The following is a 22,431-nucleotide window of genomic DNA, read 5'->3' on the forward strand; positions in this document are numbered from 1 at the left end:
CCTCTTGACTTTAGCAGTCATTTAGTCTCATATTCATCTTTAAAAGACTGATTTAAGATTAAAAGGATCAAACCAAAAAGATCAAACTTTATTCTTAATCATCACATACACACAGTACAATGTAGTGAAATTCTATTATTGCATTTTACCCATCCTAAGTATTAGGAGCAACTTGGGGTTCAGTGTCTTGCTCAGGGACATGTTGACATGTGGCCGGAGGAGCCTGGGATTGATTCTCCAACGTTGTGATTGAGGGGCAACCACTCTACCTCCGAGCCACAGCCACCCCCAATATTTATACCCCCATTTGCTTCCTGCAGCTTCTTTCTCTCTCTACTTTTCTTCTACCTTCCATTCCTCCCTCTTTCCTTTTGTACCTCCTTGTGTTGCTTCTTACCCCTTGCCTCCTCACCTAACCCCAGTGAAAAATGCAGGATCAATGTCATTCTGATGGTCATGTTTTTGCACTTTGCAGCCCATCCTTCCCGTTCCCTCATCCCATCAACCCCATGGCCTACCAGCAGCTCCTCTCGCAGCAGCGGGGGCTCAGCGCCTTTGGACACACTCCACCTCTCATCCAGCCTCCGCCCTCCTACTCCAGCCGCCAGCCGGGCCTCGGCCTCTCCTCCCTGCCCGCCTCCGCCCACAACAGCGACCTGCCGTCCAAGGTACAAAGACATTTACTTTTTTAAGATTATCTTGTACTCAAATCCTGTCTTGTCTCGTGTCAAGATACAGGTATCTATTGTGGATTTATATTAGAAACGGGTTAAAATATCCTGAACTTGAATGGACTGACATTATCTACGATATTTTCAAGATGGAAATGATTACTTTTGCTTTGAGACTGTAACAGGGAACTTTTTTAAAAAGATGGGAAAGGATGGATAACGTATGTCACACCAATACCACCATCATTTGTCTAAAGTGGATTTTTGTGACCTTTTTGTTTTCTTTTATTTTCCCTCTGTAGAGGGCTTTATGTGTCATTGAGGTTTACCCCAACACGTTTGTTTGTTCAGTTCCTGTTCTTATTTTATTTTATTTAAAAATGGTTATGTCTATATAATACAGTATGAATGCCTAATGGGTCCTTGCTCACTTTTGTTCTGTTTTCTGAGCCTGTGATACTTTTCTGGGAGCTATTAATATACATGTACAGATGGCTTAATGAGAAGTATGATAGGTATTATCATTGACTGTAATGTATGGACCTTAAAAAATAAAAAATAAATATCCTGAACTTTCTCGAGACAACCTTTTAGGATTCAAATAAAGACAGAAATGGAATATATCTTTGTGTTTCTGGAGCATTTACAGGTCCATGTTCACGTGGTTCAGAGGTTTAAAATAAGTGAGGTTTGTGTGGATGAATCAGCGCTCTCATTTTAAATAAATTTTCTGAGTTTGGCTGAAGGAAATTCCCCCTTTTTGGTCTGCCAGTATTTCTCGTTGAATCAACTATTTAGCCAAAGCTGGAATTTATCTGCAACTGTTTGTTCTCACAGTGGATTTTTGTTTCTCCATCACATTTTTTGACGTCAGCCGAATCGTCTATTTGCTATATGCTATTTTGATGTGCGGTGTCAGCACGTGTAATCAGTGTGTGCAGCGCCCCCTCAGAGGTAAATGTTTAAGAGGGGGACCCATCATTTCCCTCCACCCACACAGTCCCAACTTGGTTTTTACCTCTGATTCTGTCAGCTAGTGGAGTCATCTGTGCCTGAACTCAGAAATGTTTGTGAAAGGTCAACAAGTGCATGGCAAGGGGAGATCATCGGATCTGTTTCTGCTTGTTGATTTTCATGGAATAGTTAAATCAATTAACAACAAAAGAAGGACAAGTAATGGCTTATTGGTTATTTGTTAGACTAAGATTATCACTGGACTTTTTCTGGTTGATTTGGAGCGATTTTATTGACGATACTGATTATTTTATGCTCATGCATCTTTACTTTCTTAAGGATTTGGATACTGACTCTTGTTTCCTCCCCTCAGAACCACAGCGGCGACTCGGCCGTCAGCAGCACAATCGACCCCATGATCACCAAAAGGTCAAAGGTCAAGACTGAAGCAGAGGGGTTGAGGCCAATGTCTCCTTGCTCACCGGTATGAAAATAAATAACCCAAACTACATTACAGATTCAAATAAATCTCTCCTGCATTTAGTAACAACAGTTTTTGCAGCATCATTAGTGCAGCAGGACAGTTTGGACCTTTAACTACGGTACACCTTCACCGTAACTGTAACATATTTATTATATCATTTTATCCTTTAAATAAAATTCTATATTTTAGATTCTTCAAAGTAGCCACCCTTTCCTTTTTTATTAATAAGGGAAATAATTCCACTAATTAACCCTGACAAAGCACACCTGTGAAGGTAAAACCATTTCAGGTGACTACCTCATGAAGCTCATTGAGAGAACACCAAGGGTTTGCAGAGTTATCAAAAAAGCAAAGGGTGGCTACTTTGAAGAATCTAAAATATAAGACATGTTTTCAGTTATTTCACACTTTTTTGTTAAGTACATAATTCCATATGTGTTCATTCATAGTTTTGATGCCTTCAGTGAGAATCTACAATGTAAATAGTCATGAAAATATAAAGGAAACACATTGAATGAGAAGGTGTGTCCAAACTTTTGGCCTGTACTGTATATATATATATATTTTGATCATTCAAAATGTTTTGTGAAGTCAGGACTTTTTTTTGGGAAAGTCAGGATTTTCTTTGGAAAGAGGATATTTTTAAAAGTGAGGACAAAAGTCAGGTTGTATATGAAAGTTGGGTGATATTTGGACATTTCTTGAAATTTTTTGGAAAGTCAAAAACATTGTCTAGAGAAAGGACAGATATTTATTATTATTATTATTATTTTGGTAATTCAAACCGTTTTGTAAAGTCGGGACATTTTTGGATAATGAGGACATTTTAAAAGAGTGGGGGCATTTTAAAAAGTGATGACCTCCTGTTTGTCTCTTCTCACTACTCGTTCCCTGCGTCCTGATCCATGGTGTGACTCGTGGCCCCTGGGGGCCGCAGCCTCCCGTGACCCTCTTGTAAAAGGCGTCTGGGATAAAGAAAAACTCCACATGATAAGAGCTTTGCATCCATTCGTTGCTCCGCTCCTCTCTCCCGCTCCCTGGCCACTGTAAACTGTGCCAGAGCACTTCATTTTCATGAAATATTGTCCGGGCTTTATTGTCATCTGAGGAGCCTTTTTCTCTTTCTTTTGACAAATTTGCGGCTCCTCTCCGATAGCGAGGCAGGTTTGGGCTTGATGCATGGGGACGGCGGTGCACGCAGTCGTCTTGGGGCCACCAGAATTGATGAAGATAGTGTGCGTGGGGCAGAGACAAACATGCTGCAGTCAGCACGTTGTGTGTGTGTGTGTGTGTAGGTGTGTGTGTCTTTGTGTTGGTGGAGGCGTACAGGAAGCCGGTTGGGACTAGCAGTGTGTCAGTTTCTGCATGTGTGCTCTCGTACAAATCTTTCTTTGTGAAGACAATTTCAGTTTGAGACACTGAGCGTGAGGATTTTTCTGTCAGTAAAATGGACTTTATGGAAAAGTAAGGAAATTATTAGAAAGTTACTCACTTCCCCAAAAAGTATTTTAAAAGTGAGGATATTTTTAGAAAGTTGTAAAACTTGAGGTATTGAGAATATTTTTAGAGATTGAGGACATTTTGGACTGTTGGGATGACATTTGGAAAGTCAGGATGACATAAATGTAGACTGAGGACATTTTCTAGAAAGTCAGAATATTTTGGAAAGTTTCACCAAAATTTGGTTAAGCATACTTTTAAATGTGAAGACATTTTCGTGAAAGCAAAAACTTTTGTATGTGAGGGTATGTGAGGGACATTTTGGAAACTTGGGAAATATTTCTTGAAAAACATTTTGCAAAGTGAGGCCATTTCTTCTGCTCCTCATTTTCTAAAGGGCTTTTTGAGGGTTAAGACTTGGATTAGGTTAAACGATTAGCGGCAGGTTTGAGTGTCCTCAGTTATATTCACTTCTGAGGTTTTGCAGTAATGGAGCAAATACTTTTTTAGGCAGATATGTAGTTTAAGCAAAACGGTTGCCACCTGTTAAAGAAGTGTCCTGACCTGCAGTGTGACTTTGAGACCTGTGATGGTCTTCGTCGCTCTGAAACAGACACACGCAGAGGTTCACGCTGCCTAATTACAAGGGAACCAGGAGCTGTAAACACACGTCACGGGTGTGTGTTTGTGGTGGACGTTGTCAAAACAAATCTTATCCAACCTCTTTAACTTCAGTTGTGCATGATGGACTTCAATCTGTAATTTTCTGTGTCTGGTTATATCAGGTAAAACATATGAACAAACAGTTGAATATGACTCCTAACAGCCGCTGTAAACTGTTCCACATGTGCCTGGTGCAAATACACCCTTAGAAGTAGAAAAGTGTATGCAATTCCCTTTTTGGAATATTTAGAAAATGTTTGGGTTGTCCACAGAACCATCACGGCAGCTTGTTGGACTTGAAGGACGACATGGATCGGGACGATTGTAAGCAGGAGCCCGAGGCCGTCTACGAAACCAACTGCCACTGGGAGGGCTGCAGCAAGGAGTACGACACCCAGGACCAGCTGGTCCATGTAAGTGTCTGTCTGTCTATGACTGCTTAAAACACACAAATACAAACTCACTACCAGATAAAACCTTCCACAAAACAAACTAAATTCTGCTGCTCGCCACGGTCTCCCGCTCAAATTTCATGACTGCACAGACACTAGAAGAGACAAAAACTGGATGCTTGCCAAGGTGCTAGTGCTCGTCAGTTTTGGAGTTTATCAGCATGTAATAGCGAGACAGTTTTGGTGAACAGGTTTGCAACATTATTCAGGTGTCTGATAATCTGTCTAAGCTCGTCTTTGACTCCTCAACAACAAAGACCCTCTAAAAATGTTATTATTATTATTTATTACGGTGTATACGTTATTTAGTTTTTCATGATACAGCTCACAGTGCACATATCTTACAGAAAGTGTATATTAAAATGAGCAAAGTATTTGGATATGTTAAGATATGTTGCTTCACAACTCTGCACTGGGAAAATATTACCTGCATCACAGCTCTCCGATCCTATTTTGTATATTCTTTGTTAGACAGCCTCTCTTAATTCTCACCAGGAACTTCAAGACCAAAAATCAAGCACCAATGAACTGTAAACTTTTCCGATGCAAGGATAACCTTAAGTTGAGATTCATAGCTTTTTCTAGTAAGTGGACAGTGAGTAAAGATTACGTCCTCAAACTACCGTTCTAAAAGTCAAGACTGAACTCAGAGCAGACACTTGATACCTGGAAACTAATGCTCCATTTACATTTAATTCTTGCAGATGCATGTTTAGAGCCATCTGTTTGAGGCCGAGTCAGATTTTTCTCTCCATCACAACAAGCAGTGTCTTGGTTAAAAGGGTCTTAAGCATTCCACACTTCCAGTGAAGCAAAGAGAGAAAAGACGGAGCGGGGTGAGGGGATTAGTGAGGGTGAGGGAACTCGCCGACACCTCTGTGAGAACTTAGACTGGCTCTTATAGCTGCTATGTGTGGCATCTTTAAACATCAGTGTTTTATTTTCGAAATCATTCTGATGCTTTGAAGTGATTCCTGTAAACAAATGAGACTGTGGTCGAGATAGTTGCCAGCAGTATTGTTACAGTGATATTGTTTTCTCCAAATCAAGACCACATTTCACATAAACTCCATTACTCCCTTTCCTCTCCTTGGCAGAGCTCCACTAGGCTTCTCTTTAGATTTAGGATAAACATTTAAGGAATCTTTTTTTCCATCGACATCTCACAGATCACCAGAAGCCCTGAAAGATTTATCTGGAAGAACAGTGCATTGCAACGTGATGCAAAATGAAGAGCAGAAGTTTGAGTCATTGTCAGCTTGTTAAATGTGAATATTTTCTAGTGTCTTCTCTCCTCTGTGACAGTAAACTGAATATCTTTGAGTTGTGGACAAAACAAGACATTTGAGGACGTCCTCTTTGGCTTTTGGAAAACACTGATCAACATATATCACCATGTCAGACCAAACAACTAATCTATTAATACAGAAAATAATGCACACATTAATTGACAATTAAAATTAGCGTTAGTTGCAGCCCTAGAAAGTGTCAGAGGTTTCCAGGTCTGGAAGCATTGTCCCTGTGCTCACAGATCGTATCTGCAGTTGGCTGTTTTTTCGCCAAGAAAAGGAGAGATGGTGTATGATTTTGAACTTTGGACATTTTCCCCCGTTTCCAGTTTATGCTAAGATAAGATAAACACGTCCACACACAAACATGAGTCATGAAACATCTTACTCTCAAAAAGAAAGCGCATATTTATAAATGTCTGACATGATAAGATGATTGTTCAAAGGAAACCTGAATATACTTCAAGAAAAATCTTATCATCTTTGTCTATAATTGAGTCCTTAAAACTTTACTTTTTGTGACAAGAAAGAGAGAATTATTATTATAACTATAATCAGAAAAAGATGCTTCTATAGCATCAGAAATGTTTATACTGCACTGGCAGATTTTGTGACTTTTATTAAAGAAAATATAACCAACGTTATGGAAAAATCTGAGATTTGTACATTATGGGAGAATGTTTGTATTTCACTCTGGAAGTTGCTTTCATCAGGTCTGATATAAAGAATATACGCGGCCCTAATTAGTGAGACTGTAACAGTTTCCTCTGCTGCAGCCTCCCTTTGAGATTTATGCTGATGAGATGGATTTCTACAGAAAAACCTCGCCAAGAACAACATGAGAGCCTCTTAGTGGACAACTCTCTCCAGAAAACCTCTCACTTCTCTGCGTGTGTGTGTGTGTCCCACAGCACATCAATAATGACCACATCCACGGAGAGAAGAAGGAGTTTGTGTGCCGCTGGGAGGACTGTTCGCGGGAGCAAAAGCCCTTCAAAGCTCAGTACATGCTGGTGGTTCACATGCGCCGACACACGGGGGAGAAACCACACAAGTGCACGGTAGGTAACGGATGGCCTTGGCGCCCCCACGGGCCCCCGGAGGGCGGCAGCTCGCACTCTCTAAACACCGCACGTTTCTGCACACACACGCATCTAGTTTTATATATGTAGGTAAAACACATACACACACCCCTGGGATGGCAGGATTGAAGATTTCTTTCTTCTTTCTATTCATTGCACATAAAATAAATACATTAATCTCACAACAATTCTTTCATCAACTGGTTTGGTTTGTAAAAACGTCAATTTGAAGAATAAAACTGGGGCAAATATGACCTAAATAATCTTAAATCCATTGATTAAAAAAACAAAATAAGAAGTAATGCAGATTATTTTCTGGATTAATTGATTATTTTGTCCACAAATCGTCAGAAAATGGTATTGTAATCTTTTTTTTGTTGCTTATTAATTACCCTTTTACTGGTAGTCAGTAAGAAAATTTGCTATTTTGTCTCTCAAAAATTATGTAATCTCATTTTAGGTTCCCTTTTCTACATGATTTTAAACATGTCCCTTTTGATGGCTGAGATGCTGATAGTTATGATAAAAAAGGTCTGCTTGCTTTCTTTTCAGTTCGAGGGCTGTGCTAAGGCCTACTCTCGTCTCGAAAACCTCAAAACCCATCTGCGCTCGCACACGGGAGAGAAACCGTACGTCTGTGAGCACGAAGGATGCAACAAAGCCTTCTCCAACGCCTCGGACCGAGCCAAGCACCAGAACCGGACACACTCCAACGAGGTACTTTTCACCACCAAGTTCACAACTCACCACAGACTCTCTTGTAGCGCTCCATAAGACATTCTCCATAAATCTGTACGAGCTGACTGATGTGAAACACTGCATAGAGCGACAGGACTTTACATTCATCTGTGGCCCAAATTTCCTTTGTGTCCAGATTGTTTCAGACAGCACATAATTCCCATCCAGTTTTGTTTCCAGTCCGTGCAGGTGTGGATGCCTAGGTTTGTGGGTTGTTTTAGCGTGTCTGCAGACGTTTGTGAGTAAATAACGAGGTGTAGACATAATGAGCACGACAGCCCACAATGCATTAGGGCGAATCATGCTCCTCACCAACCCCTCCTCCTCCTCTCCGTGGAGTGGGACCACCTGCAGACACCGAATAGATAATGAAACCTGGAAGCGTTTCAGTAGCCTCGCTGCTTATCCATCAGTGGCACTGCAGAATGGGAGTGAATACACTCACTGAGGGCTCTCCAAACACACACACAGATTTATTTTTACAGACATCTACTGTACGCAGAGCAAATCTAACTCAGTTAAACGTAAACAATACTTTCACAATAAACTGACACATTTGAGCTGAAAATAGGGACAAAAAATGTATTGATGCACAACATTTACAACCAACTATGAACACAAGGAGGTGACGTTTTAAAGCCATTAAAGTAGGATATATGTGAGTTTCTGTTTGTAGGAAAGTTCGACAATTAAGATGAACATTGATGCGCTTCAGTTGCTTAAAGTAGTGATCATTGTGTCTACTACAGTATCCTTTTCAATACTACCACCAAGTCAGAAATGTTAAAATCCTTTAAAACGTAAAGATCATTTTCTCATGTTCATCCTTTGTAATTTAAGCTGGTAATGTTTCAACTTGTAGCTCACAAAGCTACAACTAAATTGACACAGGAAACTCTTTGTGTGGTATTTATAAGCATAACTTAAATCAGTATCTGTATGTGTGTTTTTATTTGTAGAAACCCTATGTATGTAAGATCCCTGGCTGTACCAAGCGCTACACAGACCCCAGCTCCCTCAGGAAGCATGTGAAGACGGTCCACGGCCCAGAGGCCCACGTCACCAAAAAGCAGCGCAGTGACCTGCCGCCGAGGCCGCCGGCGCCCAGGGAGAACGGCGAGAACGAGGCGGGCACCATAGACAGAATCCAGAGGGAAGACAAGATGTCAGACAACAGCTCCCCCAGAGGGGTGGATGACTACCTGCACGTCAAATCCATCAAGACGGAAAACTCTGTGGTAAGAACGCTCCAAAAGTTATACATTTCATTGTACTAACTACTTCCTCTTATTCTAAAAGTCTTAAAAAGAAATTGAGTTGTAGTCCATCAGCCCTGCAAATAACAGCACGCCTCGTTATTCTAACCTTTGCTCTGCTTGCGGCTTGTCTTCATTTCTCTCCCTTTTCTGACTTTCCTTATGGACAGACCTTGCTAAGGTGAGCTCACCTTTGGCTTATTTTCATATATTTCACCATCTAACGCCATCTTTTGCATCCAAAATAAACTGTTTCATTCCAAAATGAGATAATGACAAATCAAAAGCCAGAGAGAAACTGGCAACTCCTACTGATACACAATTCACTTTCTTGGGTTCAACATAAGATATTGACCCTTGAGAAAAAAGCTGACACCTTTAATGCTGAAGCTCTTCGTGGAAAACTGCACTACATTTTTACCCATTAAAGGATAAAATCATGTTCACTTTGCTTGCAGACACTGTACAATATTTTGGAATCAAACTGTCCTCGTATGAATTCACGTCTTCATTTCATCATCAGCTGCATCAGGATTTTTTCAATACAGATTACTTTATAAAAAATACATAATCATGTTTTTATCATTTGCATTGATTGGTTTGTTTTTTCTTAAATATCTTCAACACAAAGGTTGTTAAACCTATAATACACGCAGTTGCATGCCATCTATGACACAGTGTACGTCACTTTTCCTTTTACATGGGCAGTTTAAACCTACAGTGGAGTCCTATCAAACACCTGTCAGAGAGCCTAAACCTGATGAAAGCAACTCCAGGATTAATATTCAAACATTGGGAATTGGTTTTGGCACTCTGTGCAAACAGAGCCAACTATCACGCTATGATCAAGACAGCTTTTTAGCTTTGAATACATTACAGTGTGCAATGAAAACAAGGCTGGTCAGGGCCAATTCAGGGAGATAAATACTGTATAACCGTTATAGTCCTAAGAAAAGACATCAAAATGTAGAACCATATATTACAAATTAACTCCCATTTGCACGAGCAAAGTGAGTGAGATAATACTGAGAAAACTACTGCAGAAAATGTGAAATCATGAACCTGACATCTTTGAGTTCTGAGGTCAAATATCAGTAAAATAAGTGCAAGATAAGTGGTACTTGTTGGTATGATAGAACTACGAAAAAAAAATAAAAGATTGTGTACTGTAGATGAAAGAAAGGAAATCCCAAAAGGTTTTTACTGTAAATCTAATTGAAACAAATCAGTGTGACAAGCAATGCTTCATGCTCACCTAAATGTTCAAAAAGAGTTTAGTTTTGGAGAAGTGTAATCACATTTTGTGATGATTACTCTGGCACGGGCTCAAGCAGCCTTTCATCCTGCCCATTTCCAATTCACAGACAGACTGAGACAGTCTGTAATCTGTGGTGCACCCCCACCTCTTCACCCCATCCCCCCCAAAAACAGTCATTATTTACAATTAAGCTGGGGGAGGATAAAAGATTCAATGATTCACTGTTCTTCGTGCCATGTTAACCACCGCTCCACTTCTGTTCTGTGAGGAAAAACAGTTTTTTTTAGGACAAATGTTCTGCTTCTCTTATGCTCTTTTTTTAATCTTGTCTACTCTCTCTTTCCTTTTGCTCTTTCCATCCATCCCTCCTTCTAGATGTATCAGTCCAGCCCTGGCGGTCAGTCATCATGTAGCAGCGAACCATCACCACTTGGCAGTGCCACCAACAATGACAGTGGAGTAGAAATGGCGGCGCACAGCGGGGAAAGCCTGGGGGACCTCAGCACCTTGGACGACCTGCCCTTTGTGGAGTCCTTGGGCTGTGAAGATTCGACCGGCGGGGTCGCGGTGGTGGGTCTCCACTTCCGAAAGCAGTTTGGCACCAGTCGGCGCATGGAGCATTTGAAGAAGGAGAAGCTGAAGACAGTGAGGGACTCGTGTCAATGGGCCAGCAACCCAACTCCCCTGGTCCTCGGCACCAAGCTCCCACCCATACCAGCAGGCGGTAAGCAGAAAAGCAGGATACAGTACTGAGGATATTTATGGTCAGATTAAAGCTGAAGAACTCCACAACAAGCTCACAATATTCACTCTCCTTTTAGCTGTGGTTTGGTCTGCAGCAACTCCTGAGAAAAATATCTAAATCTTAAAGAACTATTATGCTTTTCTGTATTTCCTGTCATATGTATAATGTTACAGTGTTGGATGTTCATGTTAAACGTGGCCAAAGCTTCAAATAATGAGGTAAAGGTATTTACTCTCGGCTCCTTATGATGTCATACCGAACAGAGTTTCTATTTTTGGTTATCTGCTCTTCGGGAGGGGGTCTTCGATAGACAGGTGTCCCAACAGAGCATTTTAGACAGAGGGTGAATACAGGTGCAGCAGCCATGGGCAGTATGAGAAAAATAAAGTGTTTTTTGAAGCTGTTAGATGTTCCACTTTGTCCACCAGCTACTGTAGTTGCTAATGTGAATTTGACTGTCTGCCGGTGGTAGATTCGTTTTAGAAGAGTTCAGATTTATCAGGTGTTCAGACTGAAGGTCAAAGATCAAAACTCCAAAGAGCTGCCAAGTTGGTGAGAATTCAAGTGTCTAAAATTTGTATCTGTTCATTCACAGGGTCCCTCCTGGAGAGTCCAAGTATGGGTGGTGGTCTGGTGTCCTTCCCTGGTTCCAGCTTTGGTGATCTGAGCTCTGGTAAAATGACTCTGCTGGAAAAGCTTTCAGAGCGCCGTGACAGCACCTCCAGCACCCTGAGCTCAGTTTACACCCTCAGCCGCCGGTCCTCCGGCATCTCCCCTTGCTACTCTAGCCGGCGCTCAAGCCAGGCCTCGCAGTCTGGTGCCAACCGCCCCAGCAACCTTAGCTCGGCCGACTCCTACGACCCCATCTCTGCTGACATGTCCCGGCGCTCCAGTCAGGCCAGCCAGTGTGGGGGAGGCAGCGGAGGAACAGGAGGGTACGGAAGGGGCCTATCCAGCCCTCTCAGCCTGACCCCAGCGCAGCACTACCACCTCAAGGCGAAATACGCTGCCGCCACTGGAGGAGCACCGCCTACACCTCTTCCACACATAGACCGAATGTGTCTGAGGGAACACACAGCACTGTATGGGGACTCCTCCACCACCAACAAAGGCCTGCCTTCCAGGCAGTACAGCAGCTACACCATGCGGAGCATGATGCCCCATGATGTCCCATCTAACATCCCCCGCCGAGCAAGTGACCCCGTGAGACGCGTAGCTATAGATTATTCCAGCCAGCCACAAATGCAGCGCTACAAGAGCATGGGCACACTGAGTGGAGGGCAGCCCCATCCGCTTCCTGCAGCACATAGCCGACTTTTATCACAGCAAGGGTGCCTACGACCGGATGATAGTCCCCACCTCTACCCTTACAGCCTGCGACCACCCAGCATTTCGGAGAACGTCACGATGGGGATAATACCGAGTGACATCCCTGAAGAAGACCTGATGCTGCCTGACCTCAGAGACCCAACCAACAGAGTGTCACAAAATCAACAAGATTTCCAAGGAGACCCCAATCTCCAGCAGCAGTCGTACTATCAGAGAAGGACGGCCATCGTGAATGCCAACATGAATCAGGTTTTGTCCACTTCCAGCATGAGTCCAGGGCAGCAACATCAGATGTGTCCATCTGCACCAAGGGACAGTAAGGCCAACTTACTTGCTCAGTGGAACAAAGTCTCTTTGGGACACATGGATGCCAGCCAGCAGTGCTCCAAACTCCAGGTCCGAGGGAACCTGGCTGTCCTCCAACAAAACCAGAACTTTGGATCTTTTCACAACAATCTCAGCTCCAACCAGCAGATGGTTCAAAACCTTGTTAACACAATGCAGCAAAGATGCAAACAGCTGAATACTGAACCAGGAGCAAACTGCTTCCAGCAGCAAAGATTCCAGCAGTCATCAAATCTCAATGAAGCACTTAGCTCTCAGTGCAGGTTCAACAAAGGCTTTAGTCCTTGTGATAAGAACGGTAACACCACTTATCCACCGTGTAACAACACAAGAGCAGTCAATGGGAGCATGCTAATTCCCACATGCAAACAGGAGCCAGTTGACATGGAAACTGTTGACATGCACTTTGCTGATGCTGGATTTCAGCCTGTGCAAGTTAAAGTTGAGGACTGTGATAAAACAATCATGATGTCAGATCAGCAGAACTGTCACATGACCCTCCAAAATCCCTTGCAAACTGTGAATCACAGCCATTTCCAACCAATGCCACCAACAGAGCCTAAATCTCGAAACAAGCATCTTTCAGGGCCAAAAGTGACAAACCAAACAAGGCACCCAAGTATTGCTAACGTGGATGTTGCTTCCACGTTACCCAGTGGTGGAGGTTTAGGACTTCATTGCAGCAACAACTCTGATGACAATGCCTTGTACTACACAGGGCAGATTCAAGTATTTTGTGTTTCTCCTGCGGTGAATGTACCTCCTTCTGAAAACAACGCAGTGTCTCCCAGTCCAGGCAACACGCAGGCATCCAGGACCGTAAACTGTAATGCAGCACTGGAGCAGGCGCAGATAGACTTTGATAGCATGCTGGACGATGGGGATCACTCCAGCCTCATGTCGGGAACCCTGAGTCCAGGTCTGCTCCAGAGCTTGTCCCAGAGCTCCTCTCGCCTGACAACACCAAGGAACTCGGTGACGTTGCCCTCGGTGCCGGCAGGGACGGGGAACATGGCCATCGGGGACATGAGCTCGTTGCTGACTGCTCTGGCAGAAGAAAGCAAGTTCCTCAACTCGATGTCGTAACAAACTATTTCCCCCCGGCTGAACTTTTGAACTCCTGATGCACAATAGACATTCAAAACTTAGAATTGATGTAATTGTGTGCCAAAAAGCCTCTGCAGTGTGCGACGCTTGTTTTCTTGTACAGTCTCAATTGTTATTTAAAAATGGTAATTTTCTATCTTTTTGAAAAGCCATATTTCTTTTTTTTTGCTGCCATAGGTAGTAAATATGATGTGAACAACAGAAATCTTCCAGTTGTTGTACAGGTCTGCAGTAAGATCAGTTTACTAAGTGCCTGGCTCAGCCAAAACATATGCATATTGTGCATATGATTACATTTAAAATGTGTAAAATGCAACTAGGAAATTATCCGATACCTGCATATTTGGAATGTACCATCACCAACAACCTCGTTTTACACTGTAAATTATTCGAGCTGAACTTTATTCTACATCAAGTTTCAGCTCGATGAGCTCGAGTTTCTTTTCCGCATTACAGCATTTCAGGTTTACAGTCATTGTCCTCAGTTAGCCATTATTTGATTGCTGCATTGCTGCTGAGATTAACTGTGACCTCTCTGTGTCGGGCATCAGAGACTTGATTTGTGACTGAATTATTATGAACCCACGCATAAATCGTTTGTGCTCTCGCAGCAAGAATCAAGCTTTTTTCCTTTTGTACATTGTCGTACCAGTTTGTTGAGCTGGTTAAATGTAAATATCATTTGTACATTTTTAAGAAATACAATATTGACATTGATTTTTTTAAACAAATACTGTTTGTGTTGTTCTTCATGCAGATGTTTTGGGAGTTTTGTCAGTACAGATTGTCCAGAATAAGATCAGCAAGTGAATGATAAAATATGTTGAGTTTCCTGTTTCAATAATCATTCATATGACCCTTTGGTTAAGGTTTAGTTAACTGTAGACAACTACACTACTTGGTTAGGGTTTGGGAAAGGAAAAAAAATGGTTTGGGTTAAAAAAACAACTACGCTGTCAACATAGTTTAAAGCAGAACTACTTAGTGAAGCTTAGGGAATGATCTTGGTCATGGTAAAATAAAGTCAGCATTGACTGTTGGTAGGAAATGATGATCAGTCAATGATTTGTCGAACAGAAATGCTACACATTTGACAGTTCCAGCTTCTAAATTGTGAGGATTTGCTGCTTGTTCTTCTTATACCTGATAATAAACTGAATATCTTTAGGCTTAAGATGGTTGGTTGGACAAAACGAGAGATCTAATGACTTCACTTGAGCTCTATAAATATTGTAACAGCATTAGAATCACCAGATGAATCAATTATGAAAAATATTGTTAGTTGCAGCCACATAAATGTCTTATTTAGACATTTAAACAAACGGATGTCTATTGTGCATTTTTTTGCATGAAATTAAATGAATTCTCTATTCAACAGCTTTATGTAAACAAAATCATGCTGTGGAAGCGCTGCCTAGAGCATGAAAACAAGTAACTCAGTTGTAAACTAAGCCGTGCTCTGTTTCCCCACATGTGCCGTTCTCTCTTGTGTCTTGTTGTAAAGATTATTATTCATCAGTATGTCCCTTGATTGCCTCCTGTAGAAGGAGGAGTGTTGATCGCTTCAATAATTCAACAACAAAACTTTAGTCTTTGAAGCCACGTTGCTGCAGCCTTTGCCGATAACACACTTTCCTCAAACCTTTCTTGTTGAATGTCAGACTGAGGCGCCACACTTTCTTAAGACGTTGCACGACCTCTTTGAAATAACTTCCCCTGACCTCGTCTTACCTCGCCGGCAAGAGCAGGCTTGACATAATGTAAATCCTTACTCGGAAGCTGATGAAAAAGGACGCTAACAGGAGGGGAAAAGGCTAGACTCTGCTGCTGCTGCAGTTAGCCCGTGTGTACTTCAAAATTAGCTCTGACAGAGCGGCCCAGAGGACGCAGCTGCTGAAACCACATAAAACAAAGCAGCTGAGAGGAGCGAGAGGTTCCTGGGACGCAGCGCTGAGCATTAGCAAGAGGAACAAATGATTTTAGTCTGTCAGGGAATTCAGCTGAGGATATGTTTGATCTGGAGTTTGTGATTGCTTTTGCCACTGGAATTCCTTATTCTCTCAGAGATGTGAAGTGGGGGAGAAAATAGCCCCGGGCTGTGATATTCAACCAGGCCCCGAACAAGAGGTGGAGATAAGGCTTGCAAAGATAGTGCATTACTAGCACCTTCATTTATTGATGGAGATAACTCAGTGAGAAAGACAGGTTTCAGCACTCTGCCAATAAACTCATGGATTAAAAATTGTACTGTAGTACATTATAAAATACCTCATTTTAATCATAGAAACGTGATATAAGTAAACCCAAAAGAGGGTGATTTGGAGGGATTTTTTTCACAGCAGATAGCTTTTTTTAAATTTGGAAACAACTCATTTAATAGGCAGTGCAGCGCAAATTCATATTACGTATTTACTGTAACTCAAGCTTGTGTCAGGTATTTAGTAAAATAAGAATAAGAAGAGCTCAGAGGCTCTTTTCCTCCTTGAAAGCTTATTGGAGTCAAGTCAATTTTATCTATATACAAATCACAAATTAGCCTCAACGGCTTTACAATCTGTACAACATACAACAGCCTCTGTCCTTAGACGGTGCAGCTGTTTAATTCCTATAGCTTGATTGTTTAAGCTTCTTTTTTTAATGTCCAGGCCAATAAACTTCAATGTACTGTCCTGCAGAAATTCTCTGATTTTAGGTTTAGTTTCTGAGTTTGCCATCATGAAAAGACATCTTAGACATCCGTTTTTGTGTGGTGGTATTAATCAAATGTATGACATTTATCAAAACTGGTTACTGTTGAGAAATACAACATTTAGTCCACATACCTCCTCCTGCAGAAGTCTGTGAAACCATCTCCTGGTGGCCTGTAAGTAAACAGAGATAAAGAGATCCATTAGAAATGGCAGCAGCTAATGTACCACACCAAAGAAACACGCCACAATTGATTTTTATAATTTCTTTACAGTATCTTTTGTAGAAAATATGTTGCAAATGTATCACAGAAAGACATTATTTTGGTTGAAGTCATATTAAGTGCTGAAGCAGATGGAAAGTGAAGAGTGGGGGAGTCTGGTGGCCGACAGTTGAGGAGAAGACCATGTTCAAGACCAATCAAGTAGGGCTGCAACTAACGATTATTTTCATTGTTGAATAATCTGTTGATTATTCTCTCGATTAATGGATTATTGTTTGGTCTATAAATGTCAGAAAATGTGGATCAGTGTTTCCCAAAAAGTCCAAGAGGACGTCCTCAAATGCCTTGTTTTCTCCACAACTCAAAGATATTCAGTTTACTGTCACAGAGGAGAGAAGAAACTAGAACATATTCACTTTTAACAAGCCGACATTACACATAAAAAATGACTCAAACAGATTAATAAATTACCAAAATAGTTGGCGATTAATTTAATAGTTGACAACTAATTGATTCATCTTTGCAGCTCTACAATCAAGGACCTTTGTTGCATGACTTTCCCATAATCTATCAATTAAATGATCTAATAAAGTCCTCAAAGTGCTAAATAAATAACCAAAACAAAGCTCCGACATCCAAGATTTGAGACCGGCATGTTAAACAATGCTGCATTCAGTTTTTGTTTACCTCATCTATAGTAGATCTATAAAAATGATGAGACATTTATCAAGAGTAATGCCAAAGAAAAAACTGAATTCACAGATCACCAGTTCGATCAACAGTTGCTTCAGCGAGGATTGTCCGACTTTCTCTAAATTTTAATATGAATACATGATTAAATTATATAATAAAGTCGTGTAACTCAGCTAAGAGTCATCTCCATTTAGGTTGGCGGTGTTTTTTACGGCCTGAACTCACTGCGGGGCAGTTAACAGGCCGGTCTGCTGAGAGTTTAAAGGGCTTCGAAGGAATGTGTTTTACAGAGAGCGTTGCATTCTCCTGCATCTCTCGGGGCTCCTGAGTTAGAGAGACTCTTTATGAGCGACAAGCTTTTCAAAACACTTGGACCAAACTCAACGCAAACACACCCTTAAAGTACAGAATCACATTAATTCAAACTTGAGATGAGTTGTTTTAAAAAATACCAGTCAAATTAAATCAAGGACGACTTGTTGAGGTGGACATTTTTAAGCTTGGGGCCAAAGAGTGACCAGGGCCCCACTTACATTTTCCAGTCCAGCTTAAGATGCCTATGGCTGATTAGTCGACCAGCAGCAGGAAGGCAGGAAGCAGTTGAAGCTGAAAAATCCATCAATGAGAGAAAAAACATTAGGTTCTCCACCTATACAGACCCTCAAGGCCTGTTACATACTCTGTTTTGGCACACACACAACCTCACAAACTCTTGATGTCCGTTCCAATTCACAGCCTGTTAGGGCAAAAAATTGTGGCCGCTAAATGTGAATTTTTGTGGAACGAAACCAGCCAGTGTCTCGTCATTTTCCACAGTCTAAAAGAACCGAGACCTGTTCACATCCGGGTTTGCAGTTTCCTGTTTGATGCTGGAGAGAGCGCAGCGCATCTGTCGGTTGTTGACAATGTTCACATCATGAACTTCACTATTTAAATGAGCCAAGACTAAAAACGTTATGTTTGATTTCATCGGAGCGTCAAGACGAGAAAAATACTGAGTTTTATGAACACCTTACACCAAACGATGAAGATCAACTCGAGCAAAACTCTCATGATTTTATTCCAACATTGGAAAACTGTCCTGAAATATCTTTAAGGCCAGTAACTTAAGTTGGGATATTTCCCCAGGTAAAGAATGAACTTGATCAGGTCTTTAAAACTGTATTTTTGCTAAAGTTTTCCCTCGGTTTGTGGAAGACTTAGGTGCACGTACAGTTTTTTGGACCATTATTATAAATAATAAGTCTCTCCCCGTTTACTACTGTACCCATGAGGTCCAGCAGAAGGGAGGAGACTTCACCTTTCTATAATGAAAGGGAAAACCCTGACATGAAAATAATTCTTTATCTTCTGTGGTTGACACAACCCACCACCACACGAGTCACCGAGGCTTGCGTTCTGTGCGGTCAAACGCCAAAGTCGCCAAAGTCGCTGACACGATCACCGTGAGGATATGGAAAGTGACGACTGGGCTCAATTACAGTTGTGACAATGGAAGGCACTCTGACGTGAAGGAGACTCTGGGCTCTCAGCTCTGATGACACCACATCACCACAGCTCTGTGTTATTTGTGTTATTATCACTCAGTCTAACAATCCTCCATCCAGCTCCCGGTGTCAGCGCAGATGATGGATAGCGCTCTGCACTCATTCATTTCTATTAGACTAATATGTAAATCCCCTCCAGAATTCAGCCTCTGCCTCCTGAAGCTGGATATTCATTTATGAATCAATTTCAGAAGCTTCTGGTCAAACTGGCAGTTAGGGAGTCTGTCTGTCTCCATTTGTATCTGCCAGCAGATGATCAGTCCTAGATATGAGTCAGCTAAGCAAGAAAGCATTATACATACACAAATAATCAACTAAACTTCCTACAACAATGTCCGACAGGCTGCGATGTTCATTACACACAAACAACTAAAACTAAAATAAGCAGTGAAAAATATTTACTATTTTTAAGATTATTTTTTGGGCATTTTAGGCCTTTATTTGTAGGACAGCTGAAGACATTAAAGGTGAGAGAGAGGGGGAACGACATGCAGCAAAGGGTGCACAGAACCCATCACTTAGAGATTTATAAAACCAGCTTTATAAAAAAATTGTTGCCCCAGTTTGGTGTGGAAGACTTGACCGGTCTGCACCTCAACAACCATCCAACAAGAGTCAGACCTGATCACCAACAACATCATCAGTGTTCTGACCTCACTGATGCTCCTGCAGTAGGTTCAACATCTGGAGGAAAGACTGAAAGCAGCAGAGAGAAGGCTGTAATGTTAGAGCAGCAAGGTAATGATCATGGTGATCACAGTCATATCCATACACTTTTGAGCCATGAAAGTAGGAGAAATCAACTACTACTCTTTAAGAATCGAGTAATAAAGGATTTGTATGATCCAAAGCACCTCGCAGCTCCACAAAAGCAGAGTTTTTTTTTTTTTTTGCATGGGTGGCCCCTGTGGGACAAATGTATTATTAAGGTGCGGCTCCTCTCATTTCAATAGGGCCACCTCCCTTCCGAGAGTGAGCGAGCGCCGGGGCCTCTGTGTCACCGGCTGCTTAATATTAACCAAGGCCCTCTGAATAATCTCCATCCTCAGAACCGGGAGGTCAACGCTGCAATAAAGTCTTAAAGGACAAAAACAGCGGTATGGTCCTTTAACAAGACATTCAGAACTGAGCTTTAAATCTTTAATAGATAGAGAGAGTGAGGAACTGGTTTCCAGGCAGTTTTTTTCTGAATGAAACGAGTAAATGATTGTCTGAGAATGTTGGCAGAGCTGTTTGTAAGAGACGAGAAGTTGTTTTAAGGAGATTGAGGTCCAGCAGACAGAAACATTAGAGGGAAAAATGTAGTCGTAATACTGTTCATTTATATGTAATATGTCTTTTGTTTATCAGTGTATATCAGTTTAATATAATTAAACTTATATTAGTTTAATATAATGTAAAAAATGTATATAATTTATCTTGAGGTGGTTTTGAATGCTGATCAAACTAAATAAGACATTTAAAGACATAGAGAAACTTAAATGGAACATTTTATAAACTAAACTATTAATAGAGAAAATAATCTGCAGATTAATAGATGATGAAAACCAACCGTTCTTAAGAGGATAACTTCTGCTCTATTATTAATACTTTCATATTGTATCACAACCAACAATATTAGACTTTAAAGAAATGGCTGACATTAACCCTTCCAGTCGTGCTACATTTTAAGGGTTTTTGTTCAACTGGCCAATCATCAGCGAGGCCTTCAGTGTCATGAACTAATACAGCATGCATATTCATGATATGTTCCTATGCAAAATAACATCTGTTTTCCAACAACAAGCCATCTGTTTGAGGGCCTTTGTGATATTACCGGCTCATCACGGTAAATAACAACAACGCTGAGAGCTTTTAAAAAACAATTGTGGTCAGTACGTGTGATATCTCATGTAAGCAGAGCCTTGACTGTCATCTACTTGTAATCACCTCAGTGAAGAGATATCCAGTCACATTCACATGGACCTGAAGCTCCTGTACAGGAGGAGGTTCAGTCTCTTGCTCAAGGACATTTTGGAAGAGGAAGGTTTTGAATCGGTGGCCATTTAAAAACAGGATAAACACGCTTTTAACCTTTAACTTCCTAAACCCTATATCTCTTTTTTTAATACACATTCTACAGTCTATAGCGTCTTTCCAGAGACTTCCTAAACTAAAAGCTGCTTAGCTCCCATAAGGTTAGTCCTTGAGGTCTGTAATTTGACACAGGTGTTGGTGAAAATATGTAAAAGGTGTGTGGTGATTTGCATATGCCTGGCATGAAGCATGTCCTAGTTATTGTTATTCAAATATGACTTATCAGGGCCATGGAATCTCATGTAAAATGTTTTTCAGGATTTGAAACTTATTAAAACAGATTAAAATGAAAGTCATAATTATATAATAATAGTTAAAACATCTCTACTCCAAGCAAAAAAACAGTCCACTACAAAATTCCAAAGATTTTCTTTCTGGATCACCGCTGAAAACTGTAAAAAAACAAACATCATAGAGCCATTTTTACACCGATGTAGTTTAGCTTGTGTATTAGCCACATGCTAATCAAGCACAGGCCAGAAGCTAGAACATATTAGCTTTCCAATGAACCCTTTTACATGCATTTTTGGCCTTACAGTTCTTCTGTTATAAGCTTTTGCACACATGCCAAATAGGCGAGAATTCCATTAAAAAGGTTTTCCCTACTGAAAGCTACCACAATGTACAAGTTTCACACACTGCTAGTACTATAAAAAGTTACATGTGTTACATTAAAAAAGTTACATAATGAACATGTAATATATGCCATAATAGATTAGGCTCTCATCAAACAAACGCCGAGTAAACAATAGAAATGCTAAAAAAGAAATAGTGTCTCTGCTTTCAAATTAAACTCTTAAATGTATGCCTAAAGATGTTTTTATTATACCATTTACTATAACTTTCTTCTTTATATTAGTCATTTTCCACTGGACAGATGTTTGGTAAAAGTGACAAAAGAAGATCAAAGGGTTGCGTCACCTTTGTAGATACTCAACAGGAAGTTGAGCTCTGGACTATCAAACTAAAGTATAAATGCTTGAAGGGGAGGAAGAGGAGTGAGGGTTTCAGCTGAGGGAGGTCAGCGCTGCCACCTCGCTGCTCGCTGGGTCCTCCAGGTCTGCGCTCTCTAGAGGTTTGAGGATGGAGGTCCTCATTAAAACCCCCCCATCGCTCTGCCCTCTCCTCCTCCTCCTCACCCGGTCCACCTTCTCGGAGGATTCGCGCCACTAAACGTATGCTGGGACAGTCCCGGTGTCATGCAGCAGGTGTCTGCTGACGGCTGGCGGATTCTGATTAGAAAGATCCATTTCTAGTCCCAGTTTGTTATCGGAGGCTGTTCTCGTCTTAATAACTGACCGAACATGAATCATATCAACAACTTCTTCTGGTGAAACTGCTTTTCTCTCTTTTTTGGTTTCTGAATTAAACAAACGAGGAGTTAGTTTCAG

At 41.2% G+C, this 22,431-nt stretch overlaps 1 protein-coding gene and 1 long non-coding RNA gene across 2 annotated transcripts in view; one reads left to right on the plus strand and one right to left on the minus strand.

The window, feature by feature from the left end:
- Positions 1–14,519, plus strand: part of LOC120554025 (zinc finger protein GLI2-like) — a 66,999-nt gene extending 52,480 nt beyond the window's left edge. Inside the window, exons 7-14 of the mRNA XM_039792598.1 lie at positions 476–668; positions 1,999–2,109; positions 4,485–4,625; positions 6,865–7,014; positions 7,588–7,752; positions 8,733–9,011; positions 10,663–11,011; positions 11,628–14,519. Of these exons, the coding sequence (XP_039648532.1) occupies positions 476–668; positions 1,999–2,109; positions 4,485–4,625; positions 6,865–7,014; positions 7,588–7,752; positions 8,733–9,011; positions 10,663–11,011; positions 11,628–13,792 (3,553 nt within the window). The 3' untranslated portion in view covers positions 13,793–14,519. The remainder of the gene's footprint in view (positions 1–475; positions 669–1,998; positions 2,110–4,484; positions 4,626–6,864; positions 7,015–7,587; positions 7,753–8,732; positions 9,012–10,662; positions 11,012–11,627) is intronic.
- Positions 614–18,026, minus strand: LOC120554026. Its single transcript, XR_005638278.1, has 3 exons — positions 17,951–18,026; positions 16,636–16,674; positions 614–656 (listed from the first exon to the last, which is right to left on the minus strand). It is a non-coding gene; the product is annotated as an uncharacterized LOC120554026 (long non-coding RNA).
- Between the last annotated feature and the right edge of the window lie 4,405 nt (positions 18,027–22,431).

This window comes from Perca fluviatilis, chromosome 24, assembly GCF_010015445.1.
Source record: "Perca fluviatilis chromosome 24, GENO_Pfluv_1.0, whole genome shotgun sequence".
NCBI lineage: Eukaryota > Metazoa > Chordata > Actinopteri > Perciformes > Percidae > Perca > Perca fluviatilis.